The following is a 26,829-nucleotide window of genomic DNA, read 5'->3' as shown; positions in this document are numbered from 1 at the left end:
CATTTGTCATTTCAAACTACCATGATTTTCTTCCTTCCGCACAACACAAAATAAGATATTTTGAAGAAAGTTGGTAACCGAACAGCACTGGACCCCATTGACTTTTATTGTATGGACACAAAACCCAATGCAAGTGAATGGGGTCCAGTTAACAACATTTTACAAAATATCTAGTAATCTAGAAATAAAGTCATACATATTTGAAATGAGAAAGGGGCGAGTAAATGATGACAGAATTTATATTTTTGGATGAACTATCACTTTAAGTACATGGAAATGATAATGATTTTAAAAAGAATTCATTCATTTGTTTTCTTTATTTTCTCAGATACAGATTCACATTTTAGTCACAGATCCAGGCATACAGTCTAGAGTGAAAGTAACAAACATAACACATCACATCCCTCGAGCCATAAAATAACAACACTAAAAGTGATATTTAAACTTCACATTATTTGTGTAAAGGTCCCTTTTAAAACATGTATGAAAATGTATTAGGCTAATTGTCTGTATTATATAATGTTTTATCTTTTAATTATTATTTGACCTTAATTTCCCCTCATATATTTAAACATGTTTATTAGAATCGAAATAAGTGGAGATGAAACTGTTCATTAAATAGCCATACACTATCAAATCAGAAATCAAATCAGAATATTGCCTCGGCTGTTACATAAGCTGCAAATTTGGATCAAGATGGTATCAAAATGTAACTTTGGTGTTTCTTCATGCTATAAAGAAAAACTGACTTGTGTAACAAGATATTATATAACCACAGAAATCTTAGTACTGATGTGATGACAATTAATGAACCACCTGAAAGAGAACAGGAACACAAGAGGAAGAAGTAGCAGCAGCACAGTGTTTAGATCATGTTGTAATTCCTGACATTTGAAATTAATGTTAAAATGCAATTTGTTACAAGATAATATTGTAATTTATTAATAATATTAACATTTGCAACACGTCACATTTTCACATTGTTGTGTCACAATTTCATTGGTACCTCAATACTGATTTTGGAAGTGAAAAATGTATTTTTGATGAAATACTGTTATTGCATTTAAACAGAGTTTGTAAATTGGACATTGTTCAAACTGAGGTAGAGGTATAAAAAAATACTGAAAATGTATAAATAACTTTAACCCAAAATAGCATAAAAGGAAGTGTAAGTGACTATCATGCAGGTAAGGCAGTGTCTTTGTTTGGAAATTGCTACCCTGCTGGTATAGTAACTACTGACATGGCAATTAGAAACCTGTCCTACTAGTGTGAGGTTTGAGGTAGAGTTAACTAGATTATAATAGGCTCAGCAACTTACTAGGAAAAGGGTGGAGTATCACTTAAAATGTCTAAATGTACGTCAGAATCGATCACATTTTTTCATAGATAATGTTAAAGAAACCTGTATGAGTGATGCAATTGTTTCAGTGTCAGTGGAGGTATCGTTGAAAGACAGTCTGGGCCTAGTGTTTGGATCAAAGCTGAAAATGCATTAAATACATAGTGCCACATTGAAGGTGAGCTCAAAGTAAAAGGAGGAAGGTAACAGGGAAGGCACATTACTATTTTTTCATTCTTCTTCAAGGAACCAGTTTACAATCCCAGGATATCTGTCCTCTCACAACTGCAATAAAGACATTGCAAAACAGAAAATATGACTATATCAGTATACAGCATATTTTAAATAAGGTATTACACACTAAAGTTATCAAAAAATGTATTTGTTTGAGAACAAAGATAAAATCCACCACCCAAAAAGAAACAAATATAAAAATGAAATGAAATTGTAACCAAAATGCTTTTACCTTAAGCTCCTCAGCTTTATGAATGTATCTGTACTTGCCCTATAGATGATAAAACATATTATAGATCTTGTTTAAAGCATCAGGCAAGCTTAAATAATACATTTAAAAATTAGTACATAAATAAATAAATGAGACTCCTTTCTATTTCTTCATTCTGTTCACCATCGTCTCTGATAAATCCATTATTCACTCTAATACAAATTCACCTTTCTCTTATGAATTACTATTCTGACAATTTCTACGCCATTTTGTAAATCCAGCTTTAAATTTACAAACATCATTAATTCAGTGAATAATGACACCCTTTTTAATGTAGATTACATGTTACCTGACCCAAAGCCTCCACTTCATCTTCAGGGGCTGGGATGATCTTGCCAGTCATGGGGGATATACCTAGGACCTTGGGCTTCTTTTCTGTCTTGGGAGCTCCTTCCAAGATAACCACTATGTAATCTTGCTTCGATTCAGCAGAAACAGACTCTTTCAAACCATCAGGTCCACTTGATGTCTCTACCACCACTTCACTTACAACAGCTGGTTCAACCACACTTTCTGTGACTTCCACAACTGGACTTTCAGCAATGACTTCTTTAACTACTGCAAGAAGTGGAGCTTCTTCTGGTGCCTCTTCCGATACTGGTGAAACTGGTACTTCCTCTGCTGCTGGGGCAACCGGTGCCTCCTCTACTACTGGGGCAACTGGCGCCTCCTCTGCTACTGGGGCAACTGGTGCCTCCTCTGCTACTGGTGCAACTGGCGGCTCCTCTGCTGCTGGGGCAACTGGTGCCTCCTCTGCTTCTGGTGCCTCCTCTACTACTGGGGCAACTGGTGCCTCCTCTGCTACTGGTGCAACCGGCGGCTCCTCTACTACTGGGGCAACTGGCGCCTCCTCTGCTACTGGGGCAACTGGTGCCTCCTCTGCTACTGGTGCAACTGGCGGCTCCTCTGCTGCTGGGGCAACTGGTGCCTCCTCTGCTTCTGGTGCCTCCTCTACTACTGGGGCAACTGGTGCCTCCTCTGCTACTGGTGCAACCGGCGGCTCCTCTACTACTGGGGCAACTGGCGCCTCCTCTGCTACTGGGGCAACTGGTGCCTCCTCTGCTACTGGTGCCTCCTCTACTACTGGGGCAACTGGTGTCTCCTCTACTACTGGGGCAACTGGTGTCTCCTCTGCTACTGGTGTCTCCTCTGCTACTAGTGCCTCCTCTGCTACTGGGGCAACTGGCGCCTCCTCTGCTACTGGTGTCTCCTCTACTACTTGGGCAACTGGTGCCTCTTCTGCTAATGGGGTCATTGGTGCCTCCTCTACTACCGGGGCAACTGGTGCCTCCTCTGCTACTCGGGCATTAACTTGTGCCTCCTCTGCTACTTGGGCATTAACTTGTGCCTCCTCAGCTACTGGTGCATCAACTGGTGTCTCTTCTGTCACTGGGGTAATTGATATCTCTGCTTCTGGGGAACCTGGCGCCTCTTCGGAGTCTACTGGTAAATCACCTGACACATCCTTCTCTGCTGCTAAGATCTCTTCTATCATTGGGGAAACAGGTGCTTCCTCTGCAACCAAGGCAACAGATACCTCCTCTGCAACTAGTGGCTCTTGTGGCGATACTGGTGTTTCAACAGATGTGACCTCTGCAGCAAATGAGTTACAGAGTGAACCAGTAACAGAGACCTGAGTGGGCTTCTCTAGTGCGGTTTCAGTTTGCACTGGAGTCTCTGCACCAGCACTCACGTCCTCCACTGACACATATTCCACAGGAATTACCTCAAGCACAGAGGCAGCAGCCATCTCCAATATTTCTGGGGTTACTGGGCTTGACTGTGCAACTGCAAAACACAACGCCACCCAAAGAGCTTAAATTAATGGAATATTAAATTAATTATATACATGCAGAGGTTTTTAACTTTCTTATCTGTATAGATAGAGGCACATAAAGTGTGTGAATTTTGTTTTAAATCCTAGATAGATTTCAGGACACAAACATACATATTAAAAGATGAAAAATAAGACTTAATGTACTTAAAAAATCCATCATCACGAAAAATAACACCGTGAAGGAATGTGAGTGTTTTAAGTTTACCATTATTTAGATTATACATAGAGGCTTTACTGCCAAATATCACTTAGAAAGGGACATACCACATACTTTAAAGATACTACTGTGCCATGATGATATTTCAGTAGGAATGATCAAAAACTAAATTAGGCATTTTTAACATTGTTGATTAGGTATTATTACATTTTGCAAGAGCAGAACTGTTAAAAAAAAGGAAGACAGAATATCTTTGATACTTATCAATAATTTTATTAGATGGCTTCAAAAATCTCTCATTCTTTTTTTAATCAATTAAATTACACAGTTGCAATTTTCCAAGTAAATGAACACTTTGGTTGATTACATACACATGCAAGTTTGTTCATACTGAGGACTACAAAGGGAAAACTACTAAAGTAATATATCTGTCATAGTAACTAGGGTGCAAAAGACTCACAGTTAGATTTAAAGTATGAGATTTCACAACATCAATTGGTGTGTACCATCCAAGTGATATCTGGCAGAGAAGCACAGAATAAAACGGTCATTGTTTAAACAGGTAAGGCAAACCAGAGGTAAAAGTTACAAGAGGTTTATAAACGGTTGATAAGATCATGATTGAAAACAATGCAAGTAATGAATAAACAGAATTTGATTGTGAAGAGGAAAAGCATATGTGGTGGAATGTTTGGTCATATTTCGGAAAAGGCAGCAACTTTAGATTCTCACAGTAGTTTAATATTTAAATATCTACACTGGATAAAAGTTATTAATATAACCTTATAAATTGCACGACCAAGACAATATCTATTCCTTTTTAAATGTTCTGCCAATACCCATTATATTACAGAAACATACCCATATACGTACATAATAGGGTTTCTGCCATTTAGTAAAATGACTTTATTCAAGATTCAAGCATCAAGGATTAAAACCTGCTGAGCTCCTTAAAGTATTTGGAATTTAAGAATCTAAGTATAGACTCTCTGAACCTTCTTTTACAGTAATAAATTGTTGTGTCATCTGAATTTTTTTAATCACTTGAGGGATGACTGTAAATTGTTCTATATGAAACATTAGAGTCATGAATTGTATGTGCGTGTTTGTGTACCCATGGGCCTCTCAGGCATCAGTTATTGCCTCATCTTGGGAGGCCGGTGGCGTACCATTGCTCTCTGATGCAGGCTCTTCAGCTTGGATGACCGGAGCTACAATTGCCTCTGCTGCAGCCTCAACTTCCTGTGCGACCTTTTCCACTTCCTGTGCCACCGTCCCTACCTCCTCCGCGGTCTCTGCAACAACCTCCGCCACCTCGGCGATCACCTCTGCAGTCTCTGCGACCATCTCGGCAACCTTTTCCACAACAGGCTCCAGAGACTCAGCATGTTTTTTGCTGACCTGGGCTGTTTCCATCAACACCTCAGTCTCTGCCTCATTTTCATTCGCAGCAGCAGCCACAGGTTCCTCAGATGCACTTTCTGCAGTTTCTGTTGCCTCTGCTTCCTCTGCCTCACTGGCTTCTAAACAACAGATAACAGAAAACCACTCAGCAAGCTATGCTTCCATATTCCAGCAAACATTCTGATAAGATGATGAGAGATAAAAAAGATCTTGAAAAGGATTTAATTAAATGGATTATGCTAAAATTTATAACATTAAAATATAAAACACCAAATCAACCATTGCTATTAAAGTCTAAAAACATTTGTCTAAACAACAAAGTTTTTTCCTAGGCCCTAACTAGCAAATAACCATAGCATTTGAAATACAATTGCCATTATTCAAAATGACTACACTATAGTACAATTTTGGTCAAACCCATGTGACATTATGAATGAAAAATCTGCCTAGCACTGCAACTAACTAACAGGACTTCAGGACAGCTGAAAACATGGGCGGTTCCAAATAAAATGTCTACATGCACATTTTAAAACACAACACTGCTCATCTTACCTCCCCATAAAAATCCCCATTAGAGGGGTGTACAAGAACCAAAAATCTAAATCACTGCAGACAGCATGCAAAACCCAATGATGAGGAGGGGTGAAGATAACAGAGAAATAAAACAGGAACAAAACGGAGGAATGGGCAGGTGAGGAAATACAAAGATGGTCAAGCCTTACCATCCGATCAAAGTTAGCAGTCACAGCATCTCTGAACAGTCCAGTAACACAGAATAACCACCAAGTGGCTTCATTGTGAACTGTTAATATGTTTACCAAAGCTGGCTTTAACTAATGTTTACATAACATACTAACAATTTTAACTATAATACACCACAGTAAACTCAGCATTTTAAATAAGTCAATAGAGGAAAAAAGAAATTTGGTCCGAAATATGAACTAAGAAAGCGGGACACATAGGGGGGTCATAAACACAGTAGCTCAGGAGTGAGTGGTCCAAAACTGACGACTATAGATGACCAGCCCGACTGTCCAATTTAGTTAAACTGGAAAGAGGTAGAACAAACAGATGGTTAGAAAAGAAAGGAAAGAGATGCTTGAATTTTAGTTGACTAGTAAGTTTCTTCTTAGTTTGTGGTACTTTCTAGGGAAAGATCTTTCTGGACTGCAGCGAGTAAAAATAGACATCAGGTAGAGACGTTTGGAAAAGAATAGAAATGCAGAGGGGTGCAGACAGAATATTTTTAATGTTAATACAAAAGGAGTGCGATTGTGATCCAGTGCCAGAGAAGTAACACCCAGTTTTGATTAACACTTGGGTTTTTGAATGATTGGACATGAGGGCAGCTATTCACTAAACATGACAATCCCAACCACACCAATAAATAAATGCAGCAATTCTTATAAAATCTATAGATAAGTTTCACACTTTTCGTATATTTTTTTACTCCAGCTCGAGATCTTTATAATCATAGTGTAGGGATTTAACATTGCATGTTTCCTAAATACAAGCAGAAATATATTCCACCCACTAGTCTATTTTAGGTTAAGTTTTCTTTACATCAACAGAGCAAATAATCATAATTAACACCTTAACTCAATTCATCATTCTGCATTTCAGACCATGCTTATTAAAGCTCACCAAATGGTTTTACATTTGGGACAAGTAACATGCTTAACATAGATGTTTAAATTACAGACACTTAGTTTGTTGAAAATATCACAAAAGAGAAAGTTAAGTGAAAACTGTATCTTATCTTATCTGGCCTTACGTACACAGCAACAGCATACATTTAAATTCATTATGTACATTAAACGTAATCATGTAAAAATTGTTGAATTTTTTTACTCACCATCACCATCATTCCCACCTAAAAACAAAATGTTTTTTATTTATTATTTGAAATTTGTCAATGAATGTACTGAAGCTTTGTATTATGCTTGCACTCCAACATTTATCCATGGTCAAACAGTACCTAAATTCATATGACAATATCAATGAGAAAGTATTTAAATACTGTTGTCATTAAGTGAGTGTTTATTTTGGCTTATGCAGCCATGCTAGAGAGGCCAGGAAACGATACAAGTAATTTATTATACTGGAAGTTTATTTGTCTGAACTGTGACAGTGCACTAAGGTGCAAACTTTTAGCTGTTTGACACTACTGCACTGACCCAGAGACACTTGAGCAGGTGCAGGTTTTAATAATGTATTATTACATCATGTTGTTGTTGTTGTTGTATTTGAGCTATGCTTAAACTAGCAATATCATATTTCAGTGGCATCTGGATTAGAACAGCATTAGTTTGTTGTGTAAAATGGCAATTGAGTTCAGCCGGTAAGCATCCTGAATACACAAAGATTTCTACTGATGCAACCTAGAAAACCTTAACTAACCATTAAAACTGCTCATGTAATTCTTAACAATTACATGGACCAAGTAACAATACTGAACGTAAAATATGTTTAGACCATAAGCAAGACTTACTCTTGGGTGGCCATGATTTGGGCTTCCACTCAGACTTGGGACGAGCCTCAATTTCTGAAATGCGGTCAATGTAACGGTCACGGTCTGTCGTGATTGTTCTGTAGACCTGTCACAGATTTCACATGTTTATTTAAATGTATTTGTCTGATGAGTTACATGCAGTATATTGGATTTTTAATAAAGACAACAAAAGAGTATTCATTTAGCACCTTCAGCAATGCATTAAAACTCTAATTTGTTATTATTTTATCAAACAAAATGTACAGTAAAATCTTGCTCTGTTTACACAACATCAAATAGACTCATCCTACCAAAGAAATCTTTGTTGAAAATTGTTTTTTTTTGCATGATGAATTTTAGAATAGTTTGAAATGACTTTCTGGGTTCTGACAGAACTTACATATGCTAAGGATCCTGCAAACGCTCCACCACAGAGAACTGCATAAAGGACATTTTCACTTGAGCCACCCCGACCTGACGACATAAGCCTCCGAGGAACGACTGCAAAGAGACAAAATTGTGAGTTTGAATGCTATTTTAGTGAAGGTTATATGTTATATCGCAAGGAAGATTTTTTTAAAGCAATGACAAGGATTCTGACTACATAGCTTAAAGTACTTTCGTCCCCCTTAAATCTTAAGAGTGAATGGCACAGAGATGGACCTCGAAGGTAATCCCAGGAAGGTTGTGAGCTGTCAGATTTGATACTGGACAATGGCTTTACGTTCCTATAAATATACCCGTCTGCATTCATCTTGCTATTAACCTTTGTATTCCTGTCTGTCCCACACTCAAATTATGTGTACAATTAATCCATAAAAATCTTAATGAGCGTAGAATATATTTCTAAATGTACATTTTTCAGACTAATTTTACTACTAGATTATCCAAATCTATTAAACCTATTGAATGCAAATATATCTTGATATATATGCTTCAGGATGGACCGCTATCAAAACTCTTCTTAAATAAAAAGTTGCCTGGTGCCCTCTAATATCAGTTCAGTCAAACTATGTCTGGACCACAATGAGTCCAACATTAGCATAGCGCAGTAGGAGATTTGGTCAGAGCATTTGCAATATTCTCATTAAAATAACCCAGTCGTTTAGTCTTGAGTAAATGGGTTTAAGACACCTCTGTGTTATTTATACCAGCTAATCTGGTAATCTATCTCAAAAGCCAAAGGATGAGACCAACAGAAAGTGAGAAATGCTTTGCTTGACTGAGACCGATAACTATATTTAGAGAGCAGGTTGTCATCAACCTAAATAAATAAATGCATACAGTATATTCACATAATGCAATTTAGTGATGAACAAATAATAAATAATAATACTTGGAATAAAATGTATTTTACAGAAAAATAACTACAATTTAAAACACAGAAGAGGGAACTGTCAATTCTGTTAATTGGCCAAAGCAGGTTGGGTTAAAGGTTATTTCTAATAATCTCCTATTGATTGATCGGCCTGATCAATATATTAGTCCGCTCTGACATTACCTTAGACTAGTGTGGGCCTAAACAAACTCCAAAGGGTGTTACTTAAAATATGACAAAATAAGCATTTAAAAATGCCAGAAATTAATTTACTGTGGGGTTTCTTAGCGTTTTTTATTAATTTTTACATGGAACATACATCTTTCTATATAGTTATTTCAAGCTATAAAATATTTCACTGGGTATAAATTGTGAGCGGACAAGGATCTTTAACTATTTTTATAGATAAAGGGAGCCCTGAAGACAAAGGTTGAGAACCCCTACCTGTGATCATGACACCTTTCTTACATAGTAGTTATGTAACCACTGGTAAATACATCTGTAAATAGATTTTTCACAGCTTGAAACTGGAACAGTTGATCAGACCATGCAAGAATGAATGAAAGGTTTAAAGCAAGCCTGTATCTCTCGGCTATTTTCCTATATACAGCTAGTATGATTAGATTTATTACATTTTGGTGCCCTTCACTCGAACCTTGTTCATATAATAAAGTGATCGTCTTAAATTATGCTTTTATTCGTTTTACGAGCGCACCGCGCTTTTAATGGGAGATTTATTATTATAGCTATGCGTAACCTGTTAATTTATCGTTCTGGATATATTTGTATGCTAATCAAAAAACAAACGCTAGAACATCGACTTCCTACCCACGTCACACGTATACGTAACAACCACGTGGATACGTACTGCTATGGTACCCTTGCAATACTGAAGGTCACAAATAAGTGCCCCACGAATAACGTCAATCATTTAATCGTGACCGATTTCCCTATAACGCAAGTTCGCGTTTCATAATCCATTAAGTAAAGAGAGAATGCATTTGATGGCGCAAACATTAATGAACCACGTTCATAGTTTATAAAGTCTATTCAATGACCAAATTAGTACCAACAAAAATATGGACAAACATTTAAGTATTTAGCAGACGCTTTTATCCAAAGCGACTTACATTGTACTATACATTTGTTTCTGACAATCCCTGAGATCGAACCCATGACCTTAGCGTAGCTAACGCCATACTGCAACCACCGAGACACTGGACTATAATAATAGTATACGTTTGCCTTTCCAAGATGGCAACATTCAGCCAGCTGTGTTTTATTCGATCTGTACACCGTGTTCCCGTCAAACGACGCATGTGTAAGTATAGTAGGCGTGTATACTCCGACAGCCTCTAAAAACACGATCATTACTTTCAAGTCATTTAAACTTGCAAGCACCAGCACGCTTCGGTGTTGTAACTGACCTTCATTTCTCCTTAACCCTAAATTAAGTTTACCATAAAATTATATCCGTGTGAATGTTGTGAAATATTACGGCAAATGTCTAACTCAAGCACATTTTCAGTCTTAGCACACTTCCAAAAATTGCTAACAGTTTTAACATAGAAAAAAGAAACTATCAGAGAGAAAAAAAATGGACCCCACCATCCCTGCAGATGTGTGCCCGGTAAAGTGACTGTCGCGTCAGAGGCCCACACCTCTGCAATGCCGCTCTGCACGAAAACATTATCCTGACAGCCACGGAAGGTAATCTGGGTGCGAGTCCTCAGTACAACGGAGGCTCAATGAATGACTGCGAGTGTGTGGGGACAGTTGAAGTGGGAGGAGTGTGCACGAGAGGAGGGGAAAACTCTCATCTACCACATGTCTAAATCCTCTATCCGACAGCACTGAGGTCAGTACAAGTATTTGGGTGACATCAATTATTCGTTATTGTTTAATGTGTGTTTTCATGTTTTGATATAGTACTTGCTTAAATAAACGACTTCTAGACTACTTTAATCTGCATTGAAGGTTTCTTTATGGTGTTCTGTTCAGAACTATGTGTATATACTGTGTATTGCTTCGCTGATCTGTGTTGAAAAGACAGGACGCTGTCCAGAGCACTATATTTTATAATAATTAATGTAGTGTCTGGACAATCACACAAGAATACAATTACACCGAATATACTGACAGTAATTAATTTGGTCTGTGCATGCACTTTACTGTACAATAAAAAGGTCATTCCCCCCAGTTGTTTTTGTCTCTCTCTCTTCAAGATTCGAATTTTTGATTAAAACAACAAAATATTTGCTTACTTATATATTTAGTCTCAGTTTTAAAGTATACAGTTCTTATTTCTTGGTAAGAAATGTCGTTTGCACATTCTAGATTAACATGTTACTACAGGTTGGTTGTATGTGACAAATAAACTAATTTATCTAAAAAATAATTTATTACACTCTATTAAACTTATGTCACTATGGTTTTTGAATGCTGTAGTATCCCTAAGAAACAATCAACACTGACTTTGTTATTCAGAGTAATGATACAATTTATAAGCAAAGCAACAACAACCAACGTGATTTCTTGGAGTTTACAAATACACATTTTTATTAAACATTTTTGTACATATTTTCATCGCAGAGGAGCATTTAAATGGCAGAGACCAGATAACCAATGAACAGCACTCGGCACCTTACAAGGAAAAGGGGAATAAAAAATAAATACATAATCATGTCATGCACTTTAAGCCACAGTCTCAGCAAACTATGGTGTCTATAGTCATACATTAACTTTGGAGAAATTAAGGTAAAATCTTGCGCCACACTGTAAATTGACATATTTTATACATGTTTATTACAGAAAAGTAGATGTAATGGTTTAACTTACCCCATAATTTACTCTAGCCCATTCCTTATTTTGTATTCCCTCACATCAGTGCTGTGTTGTTTGACGAGCTTGTGGGAGGAAAGAGATTGTGTGTAAACACATACTGAAATGACATTAAAACTAAAGTTTGAGGGATAATTTAAATGGATGAGTTACCAATCCCCAGAGGAAAGCTGTGCTTCCAAATGCCAGCCCTACTCTAAGCATGTTTGGCTTTGAATGATCAGGTTTGGAGGAGGTGAAAGCATTTCTGCTGACCACTGAAAGAAGGAAATTGAAACATTTAATCAATCACATTTATATCTGATATACTTGCTGTGGCTGAAGTAATGTACACATGTGGTACCTGTTATACAAGTTTTTCCAATATGTATAAGCTTTAAACCAAACAACTGCAATGTTATACTACTGCGCCGCTAGTTGCTAAGCTAAGCAAGGTCAGCCCACTGTGCTTTGCTAAAAGGGTCGAGTAAACACAACTAAAGAAACGTCCTGGGATTCAGACATGTACGCCGAATATCTTATATAACATGTTTGGGACTTACTCTTATTGATTGTCGACGTTCGCAGCAATAACCGAGCGACAGGCATTTTAACAGCGTTTATCCCCCAAATGCAACGTTGTTCGATTCAATCCTTGTTCGATTATCTTTCCTTCGCGTTCACGTCCGGTCGACTTGATAGACCAAGCTAGTGGCACGTAGACTAATCAATCACGATTCAAACTCCAGAAATCGTGCATTAGTTTATCATACGCAAAAAACATTACATGTACTTGTAGTCCGTTAAACAACTGCACTAATAAACCTCTGGTAGTCGTTTTTTTATTCTATTAATAATGCAAACGTAAGTATGTAACATATATCAAAGTTACCATTTTGTATGCTGTTAGCGCCTCAAAACGTGTCAAACTCATTGTTCTTTAAGTCCTAACTTATTGTACTAACAATTATGTTATGTTAATTTTTTTACGCTTACTGCACATAGTGCCATCTATTGATTAAAATACGCACGTTATAGTACACAGTTATTGCAATGTTTATCCTTTGTTTGTGATAACACTATAACATAATCAACATTCAGGTTTCGTTTCTTTTCATATTATAAAAAAAAAATCACGGATTCACCCCCGTCTCGGAAACGCTACACACTCGGCGCATGCCCGGTTCACCATTTGACCCGGAGAGAAGGAGCGCCGCCATTTTGGTTCTGAAGGGGGGCCTGCTGTCACCACGTGAAGGCGAGGAGCCCCAGACAGCGAAGTTCGGGGGGCTTTTGCGATACGGCGGACAATCCGGCTAGAGGATAACGGATTCCGGTTCATGAACAGAGGAAAGTCGCGGCGATCACCACTCAATAAGAACAATGCCCTCGATAACTCTGCCGCCGAAAGAGAACGCTCTCTTTAAGAGAATATTGGTAAGTTGGGGGAAATGTAGCTGCAAAGGAGCGCTGGATCGTTAATAATAGAAAGCAAGCGTGTGTCATTCGCCTTCCTATTTTAGCCAGGACTTCGCTGACCCCACGAGAAACCTCCCTACGAGTTTTTTTGCAGCCTCGTTGGGTAGTTGCGGAGGCAATGAGTGGGCATTGGCATATCTTTAATACACGACAATTAGTTCATGCACATTCACTCACTTTGAGAGCAGATGAACTTGCCTAGTACGGCGCAGCTAACTACCTTAGCACGTTTAGCCCGGATCGGTTTAATTGTGTGTTCGGAATAAACATTATTGGTGCAAAAAGTCAAACTATTTGAACACGAGCATGTGCGATTGAACAGTTTCCCGTTGAATTAATTTGATGACCAGTCTACGTGCATGCTATCTTTTAAACTTCAGCCATTTATAAACCTGTTTGACCACAGCGGATTAAAAGCGTTCGTAAGATTTGAAAGATGAATGGTAATGTTTTTTTTTTTTGTGCGTTGTCTACAACACATATTATTTTGCACAGGTTTTTTTGTAAAATGGCTACTATCGAAGTGCAGTTTATTGGCACTTTTGTTCGTATGTGAAGCCAAGCACCAAAACTGCTATCACATTAACAAACCAGGCATTAGTAACCACTTGATTAGTCATCAAGAAAAACATATAAATAACACCAATAAGCATTCCTCTGGTAGCCATTTAATCCTTAAATAATGTCAATTTCTGTGTACCTCATACACCAAAGTTACTGTTTTGCATGGTGTTAAATCAAAAACTTCAAAACCCTTGTGCGTTAAGTTGTTTTGTACCACTCAGAGTCAGCAGGTTGACAAGTCATTGTTTTAAATTCGTAACAATATGTAAAATAACCAACATATAAACAGACCACGTGCTTGTTTTATCATATTATAAGACATTCACCTGTTTTTCCAGAACGTAACATACGTGAGAGTTAACATTTTCTTGGGTTACACATGCAACAATGCAGACAGTGTGGAGGCATTCTTGCTTGTTTTCTTTTGACTGGCAGTCCTTTTAGACCTCCAAGCTGTTACACTGACAATTGTAGATATAAATATTTGAAATCAAAGTCTCATTCTGCATAGAGATACCAGCCTTATAAACCACATAAAATTATCTACATAACAGGGATCAGTAAGCAAATCTTGAAAAGAGCAGTAGGTGGGGCTCAAATCATTTTTTTGGCACCAGTGTCTTGACTTTCCAGTGCATGTCTTTGCAAGAGTCGACGTCTGTGCTTTCAAACTTTTTTTAGCCTTTGTGAAGTGATGTCTCCACTGCAAGGTTCCAGCGTGATTCATACCGCTGTCATAATGAGCCTTCTGACGTTCTAGTTGCTCTGGTGGTTATGTGTTATACAAACAATTTCTCTACGGTTTTGGTTTGATGGATTTGTTTATGGAATGCAAACAAGATATCACCAACCCTATTTACATTAGGTCTGATATGAAAATGATTTTAATTCGCATCCTAATTTTTGTCTTTTAGAGATGCTATGAACACAAGCAGTACAGAAATGGGCTCAAGTTTTGCAAACAGATCCTGTCCAACCCAAAGTATGCCGAACATGGAGGTAAGGCTTTTTTCCAGTTTAAATTATTTGTAGGTGACATTCGTCACTTATAGATTGAGCACTAGAACATGACTGTTTACAGTCCTTTTCTGACTTTTTTCTCTGCAGAGACCCTAGCAATGAAGGGACTGACCCTAAACTGTTTAGGACGAAAGGAGGAGGCATATGACCTAGTCCGAAGAGGTTTACGAAACGATCTGAAGAGTCATGTCTGTATCCTAAAACCTATTTTTTCGTCAGCAGGGTCGTGAAAATGCCCTTCCCTGCCTTTTCACAATGAAAGCGGGTGGCTCTTTTGACTTCGTCTAATTGACTGCCACGGATAAGCGCAATTTATGGAAGGGGTGTTGTGTTGTTTTCTGTCCTTAACTCCTCCACAGGTTGGCACGTGTACGGTTTGCTTCAGCGCTCCGATAAGAAGTATGATGAGGCCATCAAGTGCTACAGGAATGCTCTTAAATGGGACAAAGACAATCTGCAAATCCTCAGAGATCTCTCCCTGCTGCAGATCCAAATGAGAGACCTCGAAGGTTATAGGGTAAGTGAGCACTTGAACAGTGAGCACTTTGGTAGGGGTCAGGAAACAATCAAGTAATTTGTCCGTCAAGGTTGTATTAACACACTTGCATGTAACACCTAGAAAAGGCAATGTGGTAAAGAAATTTGTATGTATTATATGTATTGTATTTGAACGTATTATAAAATATAAAATTAAATATCTTTTCTCCGCTTTTCACAGGAGACCAGGTACCAGTTACTGCAGTTGCGGCCAGCTCAGAGAGCGTCCTGGATTGGTTATGCCATTGCGTATCACCTTCTGGAGGATTACGAAATGGCAGCTAAGATTGTTGAAGAGTTCCGCAAAACACAACAGGTGCCGTTTTAACCTTTTTCTGTCAGTTAAATCATCCACAAGCAGTGACCACACTTTGATTATAGATTTTCAGAATAATCATTCAGCTTTTGATTTTGGATGTCACTCATGTGTGTGTTTTTGTGGACTTGTGTTTTAGACATCTCCAGATAAGGTGGATTATGAGTACAGCGAGCTCTTGCTGTATCAGAATCAGCTGTTGAGGGAAGCCGGACTTTTCAAAAAAGCTCTCGATCACCTCACCAACTATGAGAAACAAATCTGTGACAAACTGGCTGTAGAAGAGATGCGAGGTGCGTCTTTTACAAAAAATTGAAATGCTTTTTTTAAAGTACCTATATTGTTTATTGGTACTCATTGATACCGATGCCTGTACCGATACCTGTTCCGTGAGACCTATAAAAATAACACTGCTTATTTATTATAAAGAATTTTATGTGCTTTTCACAAACTTTCAAAGCAAATTTCTCTCAGTTATGTCACATGAGGTATCGGTGAATTTTTATGAGTATGAGTACATGAGCTTAGTGTCGGAGCCTAGTTTTAAGCAAAATAATCTTATTTAAAGGTGCTCTCTCTAATTGTTGCCTCAAAATTGCGATCTCTCTTTGAAACATAAAATTGCAGTCTCCTTTAAAAACCATCACATGAGTTGAAGTCAAATTACTGACATTTCCTGCGATATTGTACCCAACAGCTCAAATTCCAGTATTATTATGATTCTTTCATGTAGTTGCTCTGTAACCAGTTTTTGTTTATTTATAACGAAAAAAGGGTTACATTGGTTACAACTTTGTGGTATGTGTGTAGGCGAACTGCTTTTGAGATTGGATCAGGCTGGGGAAGCTACGGAGGTCTATCACCGACTGCTGGAGAGAAACCCTGAGAACTGGAGCTACTATCAGGGGCTGGAGAAAGCATTCAAAACAAGTACACGCATGCACATTTTTCCATTATCATCTTATAACATTGAATGTTGTAAAGCCTAGATGTTTTTGTTGTCTTTAGCCTCTTATTATTTGCCCTGTTTTTTTCAGAGAGTGTAGAGGAGAGGCAGAAAATCTATGAAGATGCTTGGGTTAAGTATCCTAAGGGCCTGGTGCCAAGAAGACTTCCTCTCAGCTTCCTCACTGGTAAGTCTTAGTGCTGTTAAATCAATAGAGCCGTTCTGATCTGGTAATGCATGTGTGTGAATGACTGCATATGGTTCCGGCAGGTGAGAAGTTCAGAGAGTGTTTGGATCGGTACCTGAGAATTAACTTAAGCAAGGGATGCCCGCCTGTTTTTACCACGCTTAAATCACTGTACCCTCACAAAGACAAGGTAAGATGGACAGGAGGGTTTATGATTTATCAGAGAAGAGAAACCAAAATAGAGAGTATAATTTTTGGATTAACGTCTCGTCTCATTCTGTACAGGTGGCAATAATTGAGGAATTAGTTTTGGGCTATGAAAAAAGTTTGAAGACCTGTAGAATGTTCAACCAAAATGGTGAGTAAATGTGCCATTGAACAACATGTGAAGCTGGGCAATATAGCAAATTAATTTCATGTCTTTGTATTGATGGTTTATTTGCTTATACATTGTATTTTGTACATAAATAATTTTATTATCCAGCTCAATTGTCTTGTGCATGTGCCATACAGCATGCTTCAGTATAGTAACTTTTGATTCAACTGATTCCAGTAATACTCAGAGGGATATAGAAGTATAGTAGTTATCCTACAGCATTGGCAGCTGGGGCCCAAGCATTTATCCTTCTGACGGTTAACAACTGATGCTCCATGTGATTTGTAGATGATGGGAAAACGGAGCCTCCAACTTCCCTACTCTGGGTTCAGTATTTCCTGGCCCAACATTTTAACCATATCAGCAAACAGACCCTTGCTCTTGAAAACATTAACGCAGCCATCGAAAGCACCCCCACCCTCATAGAGCTCTTCCTCATCAAGGCGAAGATCTACAAGGTAAAAAACACTGAAGTTGAGAACTATTATTTTTATAGTGAAGTGAGATTGACTTGTTTTTTTTCCGGTTTAGCACGCGGGTAACATCCGTGAAGCTGCTCGCTGGATGGACGAGGCCCAGGGTCTCGACACTGCTGACCGCTTCATCAACTCAAAGTGTGCCAAGTATCTGCTCAAGGCCGGTCTTATCAAAGAGGCAGAGGAGATGTGTTCCAAGTTTACACGGGTTAGTGTGTTGAACGTTTTGGGGTTGCGGGAACGTGATTTTTCTTTTGCCGCCTTTTGAATGCATTTAATATTAAAGTGTTTTTAATCTTTGTTGATGTCTGCAGGAAGGCACCTCTGCAGTAGAGAATCTGAACGAGATGCAGTGTATGTGGTTCCAGACTGAATGTGCACTGGCCTACAAGTCTCTAAACAAATACGGAGAGGCACTGAAAAAGTGCCATGAAATTGAAAGAGTGAGTACCACACACCTTCACACACTACTTTATTTATTCTCGGATGTTTAGTTTATCTTCTCGGCCAAACGTTAAAGAAATAGTTCACCCAAACATGAATTTCTCATGATTTACTTCTATCCCAGATGTACATTTTGGTGATCTAATAATTTTTTCATTTAAGCAAAAAGCTAATTTTAAGAGTTCAGGAAGAAATTGGTTTAATAAGTCACTGTGATTTAGAATGAGTTCTACACCCCTAATGTTCTTTCTTTCTTTCTTGTTTACAGCATTTTGTGGAGATAACAGACGACCAGTTTGATTTCCACACATACTGTATGAGAAAGATGACGCTGCGCTCCTACGTGGATCTGCTCAAACTGGAGGACGTGTTGCGTGTGCACCCTTTCTACTTCAAGGCAGCCCGCACGGCCATTGAGATCTACCTCAGCCTTCACGATAACCCGCTCTCCGATGACAACAAGGAGTCTCAAGCTGACAATGGTACCATCTTTTTCACAACAAGCAATTATTCATCAGAGAAACCTTCTTTGTATATTAGGTCAGATTTGGGTAAACTATTGTTTATTTGCTTTAGCAAATCTGACGGACAAGGAGCTGAAGAAGTTGCGTAACAAGCAGAGACGTGCCCAGAAGAAAGCCCAGTTAGAGGAGGAAAAGAAGAACGCTGAGAAGGAGAAACAGCTAAAGAACCAAAAGAAGAAAAAGGAAGAAGACGAGGAAGAAATCGGTGGACCTAAAGAGGAACTCGTACCAGATAAGCTGGCAAAGGTGCTAACCCACACATTTAAAACCTCTAGTTCAGGGGTATTCAATTAAAGTTCCTGGAGGTATCCTATATATTTTGATATCCACAGTATGTATGTATTGTAGGCTCTGTGGCTTTAGGGGAATGCCCTCTTAATAGAAGTCTGATAATTAATATTTGTAAATAAATAAAAAAAACTACTGACAACATACAAACAGCAAGTGTAATGTAACAATTAAAATGCTCTCATCATAAGCAGAAAACAAGTTTGTACTAAATTAGCCTTTCCATATGAACTACTTCTATCTTTAAATAATTTCCCAATTAGAACGTTGTTCATTACAAAACGTGACCCTGCTTGTGAAAACCCAGCAAAAGTATTTTACTGTTTTATAAAATCATCCTACAGAATATTCAGTGAAAATATATCAACAATATGTTAATATAAACTGAATAATGCCATTTTAAAGATTTAAATCAATGCTTGAAATTATTCTTTGATGTTTGTTATCTAATAATTTGATTATGAGATGTTAGCCTGGGTTTTCACAGGTTCACAAATGTTTACATGCTGATCAATAATGCTAATGCTAAAAGTAGATAAAAACGTTATGATTCTTAAAGTATCTCAAATCTGTTTGAAAGGTTGGAGACATATAGCAAACAGTAAACAGACTGACTTATACAAATACTTCAATATTTCAGCAGTTTGTTATAGTACTGTTGTGTGTCCATTTACCTGCTCTGCGTGTATGCACTACTGTTGTAAAAATAAGCATGTGTCTGCTGCTCGTCATGCGGCACATCTTTGGCGGTAGAGAAGCAGCGCACATAGACCAGAAAGGGTTAAAACAAAGCATCTTTGGCATGTGATTCTCCGTTGTGTAGACAAGCGGCTCAGTAAAATGTTTTATTAGGCTATGTCTTGCGGTCCGGTATGAACGAAGCAAAGGTACGAATCCGGCCCGCGGTCTGCCAATTAAATATGACTGCTCTAGTTCTTCAGAGGAAGTGTAGATACTGGTTGTTTTTCTCTAAATTCCCAGCATGTCCTTCGAATAAGAGTATCATCCCCATGTGTAATTGGCTTTTTAACACTGTCTCCTCTCCACCAATGAGCTGGTGTGTGGTGGGCATTCTGGGGCAATATGGCTGCCGTCGCATCATCCAGGTGGATGCTGCACATTAGTGGTGGTTGAGGAGATTCCCACATCAATGTTAAGCGCTTTGAGTGCCTAGAAAAATGCTATATAAATATAATGAATTATTATTATTAAATTGTTTGATCATCATGATCTTCTGTTCAGGTTGAGAATCCGCTGGAGGAAGCAGTGAAGTTCTTGACTCCCCTGAAGAATTTAGTAAAGAATAAAATAGACACACACCTGCTGGCCTTCGAGATCTACCTCAGAAAAGGTGACCATACTGACTGACTGACTCATCATGATTCATAATGCATTAGTCATCAATTGTTAAAATCTTGTGTTTGTAGAAAAGTATCTTTTGATGCTGCAGTCGGTCAAGAGAGCTCACTCATTGGACCCTGATCACCCCTGGCTTCACCAGTGCTTAGTGCGATTCTTCAAAGGAGGTACATTGTGCGCGTGTGCTTAAAAATCCATAAAGCCGCTAAAACAGATATCGTAAGACCTTACATTTTTGCATACAAGTACAATGAGATGTTGCGGTCTGTTTTCAGTTTCAGACAATAAGGACATGCCGGAGGCTGTGCAGAAGGTTCTAAAACAGGAGATCACAAAGCATTTCGGAGAGAGTGACCCAAAAACCTTCAACCAAAACTTCCTGAGCAAGCATGTCAACTCTATACCACACAGAGTTGCAGGTACTTTCACGCTGTCGATATTAAACTTGAAACTTGTCGCATTATAAAGTAAGGTAGAGATACATTTAAGCGTATGTGTTTTGAGTGCTGTTCTGTGCCCTCAATTGTCTTTTTTCATGCCTGTATGCAGCTGCTAAGATGATGGTCTATCTGGACCCTTCCTCTGAGGATAAAGCTGCTGAGCTGGCTACCTCTCTAAATGAGTCCTTAACAGGCAGAACCGTTCAGGTACTGTAACTAAAGAGAACAGACTTATATTTGCATTACTCAATGTGTACTACATTACGCTTCATCTCTGATATCTGTTATTAGATGTGCACAGAGCTGCTCCAGGCTTTAAGGGACAACGGTCTGGGCTCACAGCCGGAGAAAGTTATCGAATCATACCGTGCGTCCTGCTACGGTTTCTACCCCTACGCCCTGGCCTTCATGCCCCCTGGTTATCAGGACAACTCCGTGGTGACCACAAATGGAGACGTGTCATCCTGCGACCACGAGGACATGCCCAATGAGATGTGAGCATTTCAGGACGGAGCAGGGAGGCCGTTTTATGGCCATCAGCATTTTGAGACCAGACGCCCCACGGAGGTTGAGATTCTACTGCACTATTGAGACCAGTAACCTTCCGCTTTAGCTTCCAACTCACAGGAGCGAACGAGCAATAGGGGTTAAAACCTGTTTTACTCCTTTTTCTTTTTTTTATAAATACAGCCAACGGCGGTTCTTACGCTAGAACAAAACAAAGGGTATTACAGAGAAAGTGAATGATTGATAATGGCGGTCACAATGAATTGCGAACTCATTGGAGCTAACTAATGTTTGAGACCGGCATTGTTTCATGTTTTTAAGAGTAATTTATATAAAAGAATATTAAAGAGAGCAGAATAATATCAAGAGGAGCAATACTTCTGGTCCGGGTTTGTCTTGCGTGGTCGTGTGCCAAACCTGTGGGGCGACGCTTTAGATGCAGATAACGGCACCTGTTGTTGAGGGTACTGGGGGGGAGGGGTGGTCAGGGTGAGTGTGGCAATGAATAAATGTGATGTGTCGCTGGGCACAACGCAGTTCCAGGATCAGCCACAGGGGGGGCCAGCAGTCAAAGCCCAATGGTTTTCGGGGGAAATGATGATGCTCGACCAATAAACTGATAACAGAGTTGACTGTAAGGTCACCCGGCATGCCGAGCAGAGGCAGACATGCATCTCTATGTTTCTCTTTCATCCTCTGCTGCCTTTAGGTTAATCAGTGAATGTCTCGGTGGCGGAGTGTTTTTTGAGCCTGTAGGACATGTACTGTGACCGTTTCTTTTGGGTTAGTTTGGCTTATTTTATTTCCCCCCACTCACTGTTTGGGTTTTCTCATGCTGCTTTCAACCTTTCTGTTTGATTTTTTCCCCATAACACAAGACTCAAAGATACCACTGTCTGTATTCTGAGAACATGTTTTGTCATTTCACGCTCACGCAGTTATAAATAAAACAAAATTACAGTACTGCGTATACTTCTCTTTTGTTTTTAATTTTCCAAAATTGTGTGTGTAATGTAGAAGTGCAAGGATTGAAGCTGAAGCAAACAAACATTTCTGACTGAAAAATAAGTTGACATTTTCTTGGATTGTTATATTGAGTAAAGAATAATTATTATAGACATTTGGTAATTTCAGGATAATCAGGAAATCGCTTAAAATGATTGTTATAAGTAAATACAAGGTACTCCTTATTACATATTTAACCGTGATATTTAGGCTTGCCGTTAACAGATCAACTATTTACTAATTTCGTGTAGTTTAGATGAAAGTTAGAGTCTGGCTTTAGGTGCTTTACTCTCATGTTGGTTCTGAAAGCTAAGGAAGGTGTGGTCCAGGTACAGGTAAGAAGTGAGGAATTCAGGGAAATCATTCTTCTGCACGATTTCTAGAAACATGGACACAGCAGTCATCAACCTCTGTTCATCCCTCAAAAATAGAAAGAGAAATAATGGATTACTTCTCAGTGAGCTTTTAAGCAACAATAGCTTAGCTCTATAATTCACACAAACAATCTGAATCAGAATTTAAAGATCTGTTAATGTATCATTTTATTAAACGCGAGCCAAGATTCACCTGCTTGTTTGACAATATATGGCTGATTTCAGATCTCTCGTCAGATCTTTAGCCAAGCTATGGACTAGAGCTCTCGTCACAAGTGTGCCGTTATCCTCCAGTCTCACCTGATGCCGGATCCACTGCCACACCTGATAAATGCAAACTCTTAGATTGACCTTATAAATGCAAACTCTTAGAAACTCTTAGTTGTGTATGTTGTACCATGTACGTTACACTCTTTGCGAACCAACCTGAGACCTGGATATCTCTGCTGTCGCTGAATCCTCAACCTTTCCCAGATAAAAGAAATGTCCTCTGCCTATTACATCATAAACATCCATAAAAACTACATTTTGTGCATTAAACTGTCATTTTGAAAGCCATAGGTGGAAGGTATGCCACCTGAAAGCCAGGCTTCAATGAAGAGGACTCCTACAGCAATATTATACCTCAATCCATACAATGTAACACCACCCTACAAAAATGAATATAATTAAATATTTTACCATAATCACATTCAAACCACATAATAATCAACATGTTATGGCATGATTTGGTCTGAGAGTTTAGCTGACCGCTGGCATCACTAGCAAGTCCTCTGGGGTCACGGTGATGTCATCGCGCAGCTGTAGCAGCTGGTTCTGATCCGGAGAGTGAAGCTGGAACAGCTGTGAGATAATAATCAAAGTCACTAATAGACTTGTTATATGAGTTTATGCCAAAGCTGAGAGAGGACAAAAAAAAGTTGGTGATTTACTTTTTGCATGGGCTCAATCAGGTCCATGTCATAGACCATGAAGCCGTCAACTCCAGCTTTGATCTCTAGCAATTTAAGTCTGCGGGAAAACACAACACAATGTTCATTGTTATAAAGAACTAATGTGACTGAAGCTGGATGTACTGAACTTATTCGTTTTTCCCAGATCGCTAGATATTGATTAATGTTTTGCCATTAACAGTTATGGTTTGATTTGCACACTTTAGAAGTATCATGTTAGGATTCAGAAGTATTGAGCACTGGAATGCGAATTGAGATTGTGACTATGATCATAGTGTGGATATTTGTTCGGGTTCAGTGGTATCTGCATCTTGCCTGGTGACAGTCTGAAGTACAGTCTTGCACAGGTCACTCCCTTTGTCACTAGGCAACAACAATGCTGCCATGCCACCTGTTGCTAGGGCACCCCTGCGGTGACAAGTCTGCACCAGCAGATCCATGTAGCTGTGCAAGAAACGCTTCTCCATATCCACATACTTACTGCGGTCAGGGAGGAGGAAATCAGCTCGATGACCTAGAAAGCATTGACACTTACTGTGAATGTTCTTCATTTAAAAGGCTCTCAAGCTGTATAAACTGACCGAATTTGTTCACGAAGGAAGCAGAATAGTCCCAGATGCCACAGTTTAAACCGGCGGAGTGCTCCTTGAGCTCATACAAAATCTCCTCCATTTCAAAAGAAGCAAGGACACACTCAATAAGCACGGTGGCCTTTATAGAACCTGCTGGCAGACCAAGCTGAAAAACAACAAATTATTACATAAGTTATAGACATAGTTACAGGGAGTTTACTACGATTCAAAATATGGAAAATATTAATTGTAAAGTAACAATTCAACCAAAAATTTTATTTATGTCATCATTTACTCTACCTGAAGTTTTCAAACCTACAGTATATACATTTATTTGGTCTGTTGAACTGAAAAGAAGACATTTTGAGGAATGTGGGAAAACAAACAGTTTTTCTTTGTGTTTAGGATCACAATTATCACAATTACATTTATACGGGTTTGAAACAACTTTAAGGTGATTCAATTTACATTTTTGGGTTAACTATTCCTTTTATCGACACCAAACAATCAACCCCAGCTTTAAAACTAAATAAAATAATATAAAAATTAAAATAATTTATAAAAAACCTCTACCTTTTTCTCAGTCCAAAAGAAAATCTGACTCCACAATCTGGCCTCCATGTAACTCTCAACCTGCAAAGCAGAACAAAAAGACAAATGTTCCAGGAAGTGTTTGTTCTACTGAAGTGATGTCCTGTTAAACTGAATCAAATCGTTCAACACTGACCTTGGATAAGTAGAAAAAGGGTCCACTCTGATTCTGAAGAAGTAACTTTGCATTATGAAACATCAGTAGACCAAAGTCAAACAATGGACCTGGAACTTCTCGACCATACACCTACACAGAGATTCTCACTCGCTTACAGATTCTTACCAAACAACATACGGCAAAAGCTTAAAAATGATCTGTACCATCATGTTGTGCTCCACCATGTTCCATGCTCGAGGGCGGAGCATCAGCACTGGAGCCTGAGCGATGGGCGGCACATCTGTTTAGGACAAATAATTATTAATGGACATCCAGGAATAGATCGTCAGAGTAGTAAAACTTACCTTGAAACTGGTTGTGCACAGCCTTGTAAACATTATAAATCCCTTTGATTTGATTATGGTACGTTGGGCAGTTGCCATCATCAAAATCAATCTGCAATAGAACAAAAGGATACTAAGATTGAATAATGGGAAGAATTATACCTAATTATAAGTATGTATTTAGTATAGCTTTTATGTGCAATATGTTTTGTAATACACACAGTACTGTTTTAATTTAGTGGATATCCCCTACAAAAAGTAGTGCTTGTATTCTGATAAAAGATAGGTTCTACTTTTTATCATGTGTCTACCAAACCAGCAATTTATGTCTTACTTGTAACCCTTGTGCGGTGGATTTGAGTCCCTGTTTAAAGCGTTGTGTATCACAGGGTGAAAGGTCACCGACATCCACATGTCTGCAGTGTAATCTGTGTGGAACAGGACTAACACTCCAGCCGGGATCATTTCGTATGTGAGCCGTGTCCTTCGGAAAGCCTGGCAGCTCTCCAGTCAGATCCAGCTGAACTTTCCTTCGGACCCTCAACTTAAGGACCTAACAGGCAAAAAAGATATTTGAACACCCACCCAAAAAAGTACAAACATCTTCCGTACACTATATAGTTTCTCGTCTTAAATAAATATTAACAACAACAATATCATTGTAGCTCTATTTATAGTCATTCTTAATTGAACTATAGTATCAAAGTTTGAAGCTCAAGAATCGCTGTCAGGCATGATGTAACCTTTAAAAAGATGAGACAGTGTAAAGATTTAAAGACCTTGTCAACGCCAGGCTGGAAGGTAGAGATGAGTTCAGACAGAAATGTCAGTGCATCAGCGCTGAAGAGAGTGTGAAACTCTTCCTCAAGTCCTGGTGGAGGCGTTTCCAGCTCAACACTTTCATTCACCTTTTATCAGCACATTAAACTGTTAGTGTCTCTATAACACTCTCCATACAGCAGTAAAAGTAACAGACACAAACCTGCTCAAATTTATCAGTATAGTGACGAGGATATTTCTGTACTTCAAATTCTACATATACATGTTGATCACTTTAATTAGTAAGACATTACTGTTTTAAAACAATAACAATTTATAAGAACTTACCAACATTTTCAGCAGTTGTCCAGTATATCTAGAGTTGGACTTTGGTAGGTGTCATTGCAATGTTTGACTTAAAACCACACGTGACTAAAGTGGCCCCAAAGCCTTTATTTCTTTATCGCTATACGTTTTTATTTATATCATATATTTATAGCATATATCCAAAAGGTACTATCAAATTCTGACTATCAAAGTTAAAAGTTTTAGTCTTTATCACCACAGTATGTAGGCCTAATTAATTACAATATAGATTTGATTATCATTGTTATGAATTTGGTCTATTTATAGATTTATAATCAGAAAAATGTTTTAGTAGTTAAAAACGTATTTAAAAACTTTCAGTATACCTACCGAATAAACAAACAAGACACAGCAACAAAATTAAGAAAATGTTAAATAATACAAATTGATTGTTCAATTGTTTACAGTATGTTATGCTTGTAGTTTTATTG

General features: G+C 38.4%; 4 protein-coding genes across 4 annotated transcripts; 1 reads left to right on the top strand and 3 right to left on the bottom strand.

Annotated features, from left to right (window-relative positions):
• Positions 1 to 323: 323 nt before the first annotated feature.
• On the bottom strand, positions 324 to 10,814 carry mgarpa (mitochondria localized glutamic acid rich protein a). The gene is made up of 8 exons (XM_079479515.1): positions 10,663 to 10,814; positions 8,137 to 8,237; positions 7,737 to 7,842; positions 7,101 to 7,118; positions 5,011 to 5,364; positions 2,137 to 3,635; positions 1,809 to 1,847; positions 324 to 1,627 (listed from the first exon to the last, which is right to left on the bottom strand). The coding sequence occupies exons 1-8, from the start codon at positions 10,742 to 10,744 to the stop codon at positions 1,622 to 1,624; spliced, it is 2,205 nt and encodes a 734-aa protein (XP_079335641.1). The 5' UTR covers positions 10,745 to 10,814; the 3' UTR covers positions 324 to 1,621.
• Positions 10,815 to 11,581: 767 nt separating this feature from the next.
• ndufc1 (NADH:ubiquinone oxidoreductase subunit C1) lies at positions 11,582 to 12,550 on the bottom strand. The gene is made up of 4 exons (XM_079479514.1): positions 12,438 to 12,550; positions 12,049 to 12,152; positions 11,893 to 11,960; positions 11,582 to 11,697 (listed from the first exon to the last, which is right to left on the bottom strand). Exons 1-3 carry the CDS (start codon positions 12,481 to 12,483, stop codon positions 11,901 to 11,903), a joined length of 210 nt encoding a protein of 69 aa, XP_079335640.1. The 5' UTR covers positions 12,484 to 12,550; the 3' UTR covers positions 11,582 to 11,697; positions 11,893 to 11,900.
• naa15a (N-alpha-acetyltransferase 15, NatA auxiliary subunit a) lies at positions 12,452 to 22,308 on the top strand. Its single transcript, XM_079479512.1, has 20 exons — positions 12,452 to 13,311; positions 14,832 to 14,916; positions 15,025 to 15,129; positions 15,297 to 15,454; positions 15,656 to 15,790; positions 15,930 to 16,083; positions 16,601 to 16,720; positions 16,828 to 16,923; positions 17,007 to 17,113; positions 17,209 to 17,281; positions 17,588 to 17,757; positions 17,831 to 17,983; positions 18,090 to 18,218; positions 18,488 to 18,701; positions 18,796 to 18,989; positions 20,274 to 20,382; positions 20,459 to 20,557; positions 20,666 to 20,809; positions 20,940 to 21,037; positions 21,122 to 22,308. Exons 1-20 carry the CDS (start codon positions 13,258 to 13,260, stop codon positions 21,326 to 21,328), a joined length of 2,604 nt encoding a protein of 867 aa, XP_079335638.1. The 5' UTR covers positions 12,452 to 13,257; the 3' UTR covers positions 21,329 to 22,308.
• ugl (ureidoglycolate lyase) lies at positions 22,303 to 26,441 on the bottom strand. The gene is made up of 15 exons (XM_079479513.1): positions 26,381 to 26,441; positions 26,053 to 26,181; positions 25,608 to 25,826; positions 25,295 to 25,385; positions 25,154 to 25,230; positions 24,969 to 25,079; positions 24,815 to 24,874; positions 24,251 to 24,407; positions 23,985 to 24,183; positions 23,649 to 23,727; positions 23,467 to 23,559; positions 23,294 to 23,366; positions 23,143 to 23,210; positions 22,910 to 23,040; positions 22,303 to 22,762 (listed from the first exon to the last, which is right to left on the bottom strand). The coding sequence occupies exons 1-15, from the start codon at positions 26,384 to 26,386 to the stop codon at positions 22,606 to 22,608; spliced, it is 1,650 nt and encodes a 549-aa protein (XP_079335639.1). The 5' UTR covers positions 26,387 to 26,441; the 3' UTR covers positions 22,303 to 22,605.
• Positions 26,442 to 26,829: the final 388 nt, after the last annotated feature.

Source organism: Barbatula barbatula, assembly GCF_947034865.1.
Source record: "Barbatula barbatula genome assembly, chromosome: 18".
Classification (NCBI taxonomy): domain Eukaryota; kingdom Metazoa; phylum Chordata; class Actinopteri; order Cypriniformes; family Nemacheilidae; genus Barbatula; species Barbatula barbatula.
Note: the sequence above shows the minus strand (reverse complement) of the source record. Positions and strands in the feature narration are given on the sequence as shown.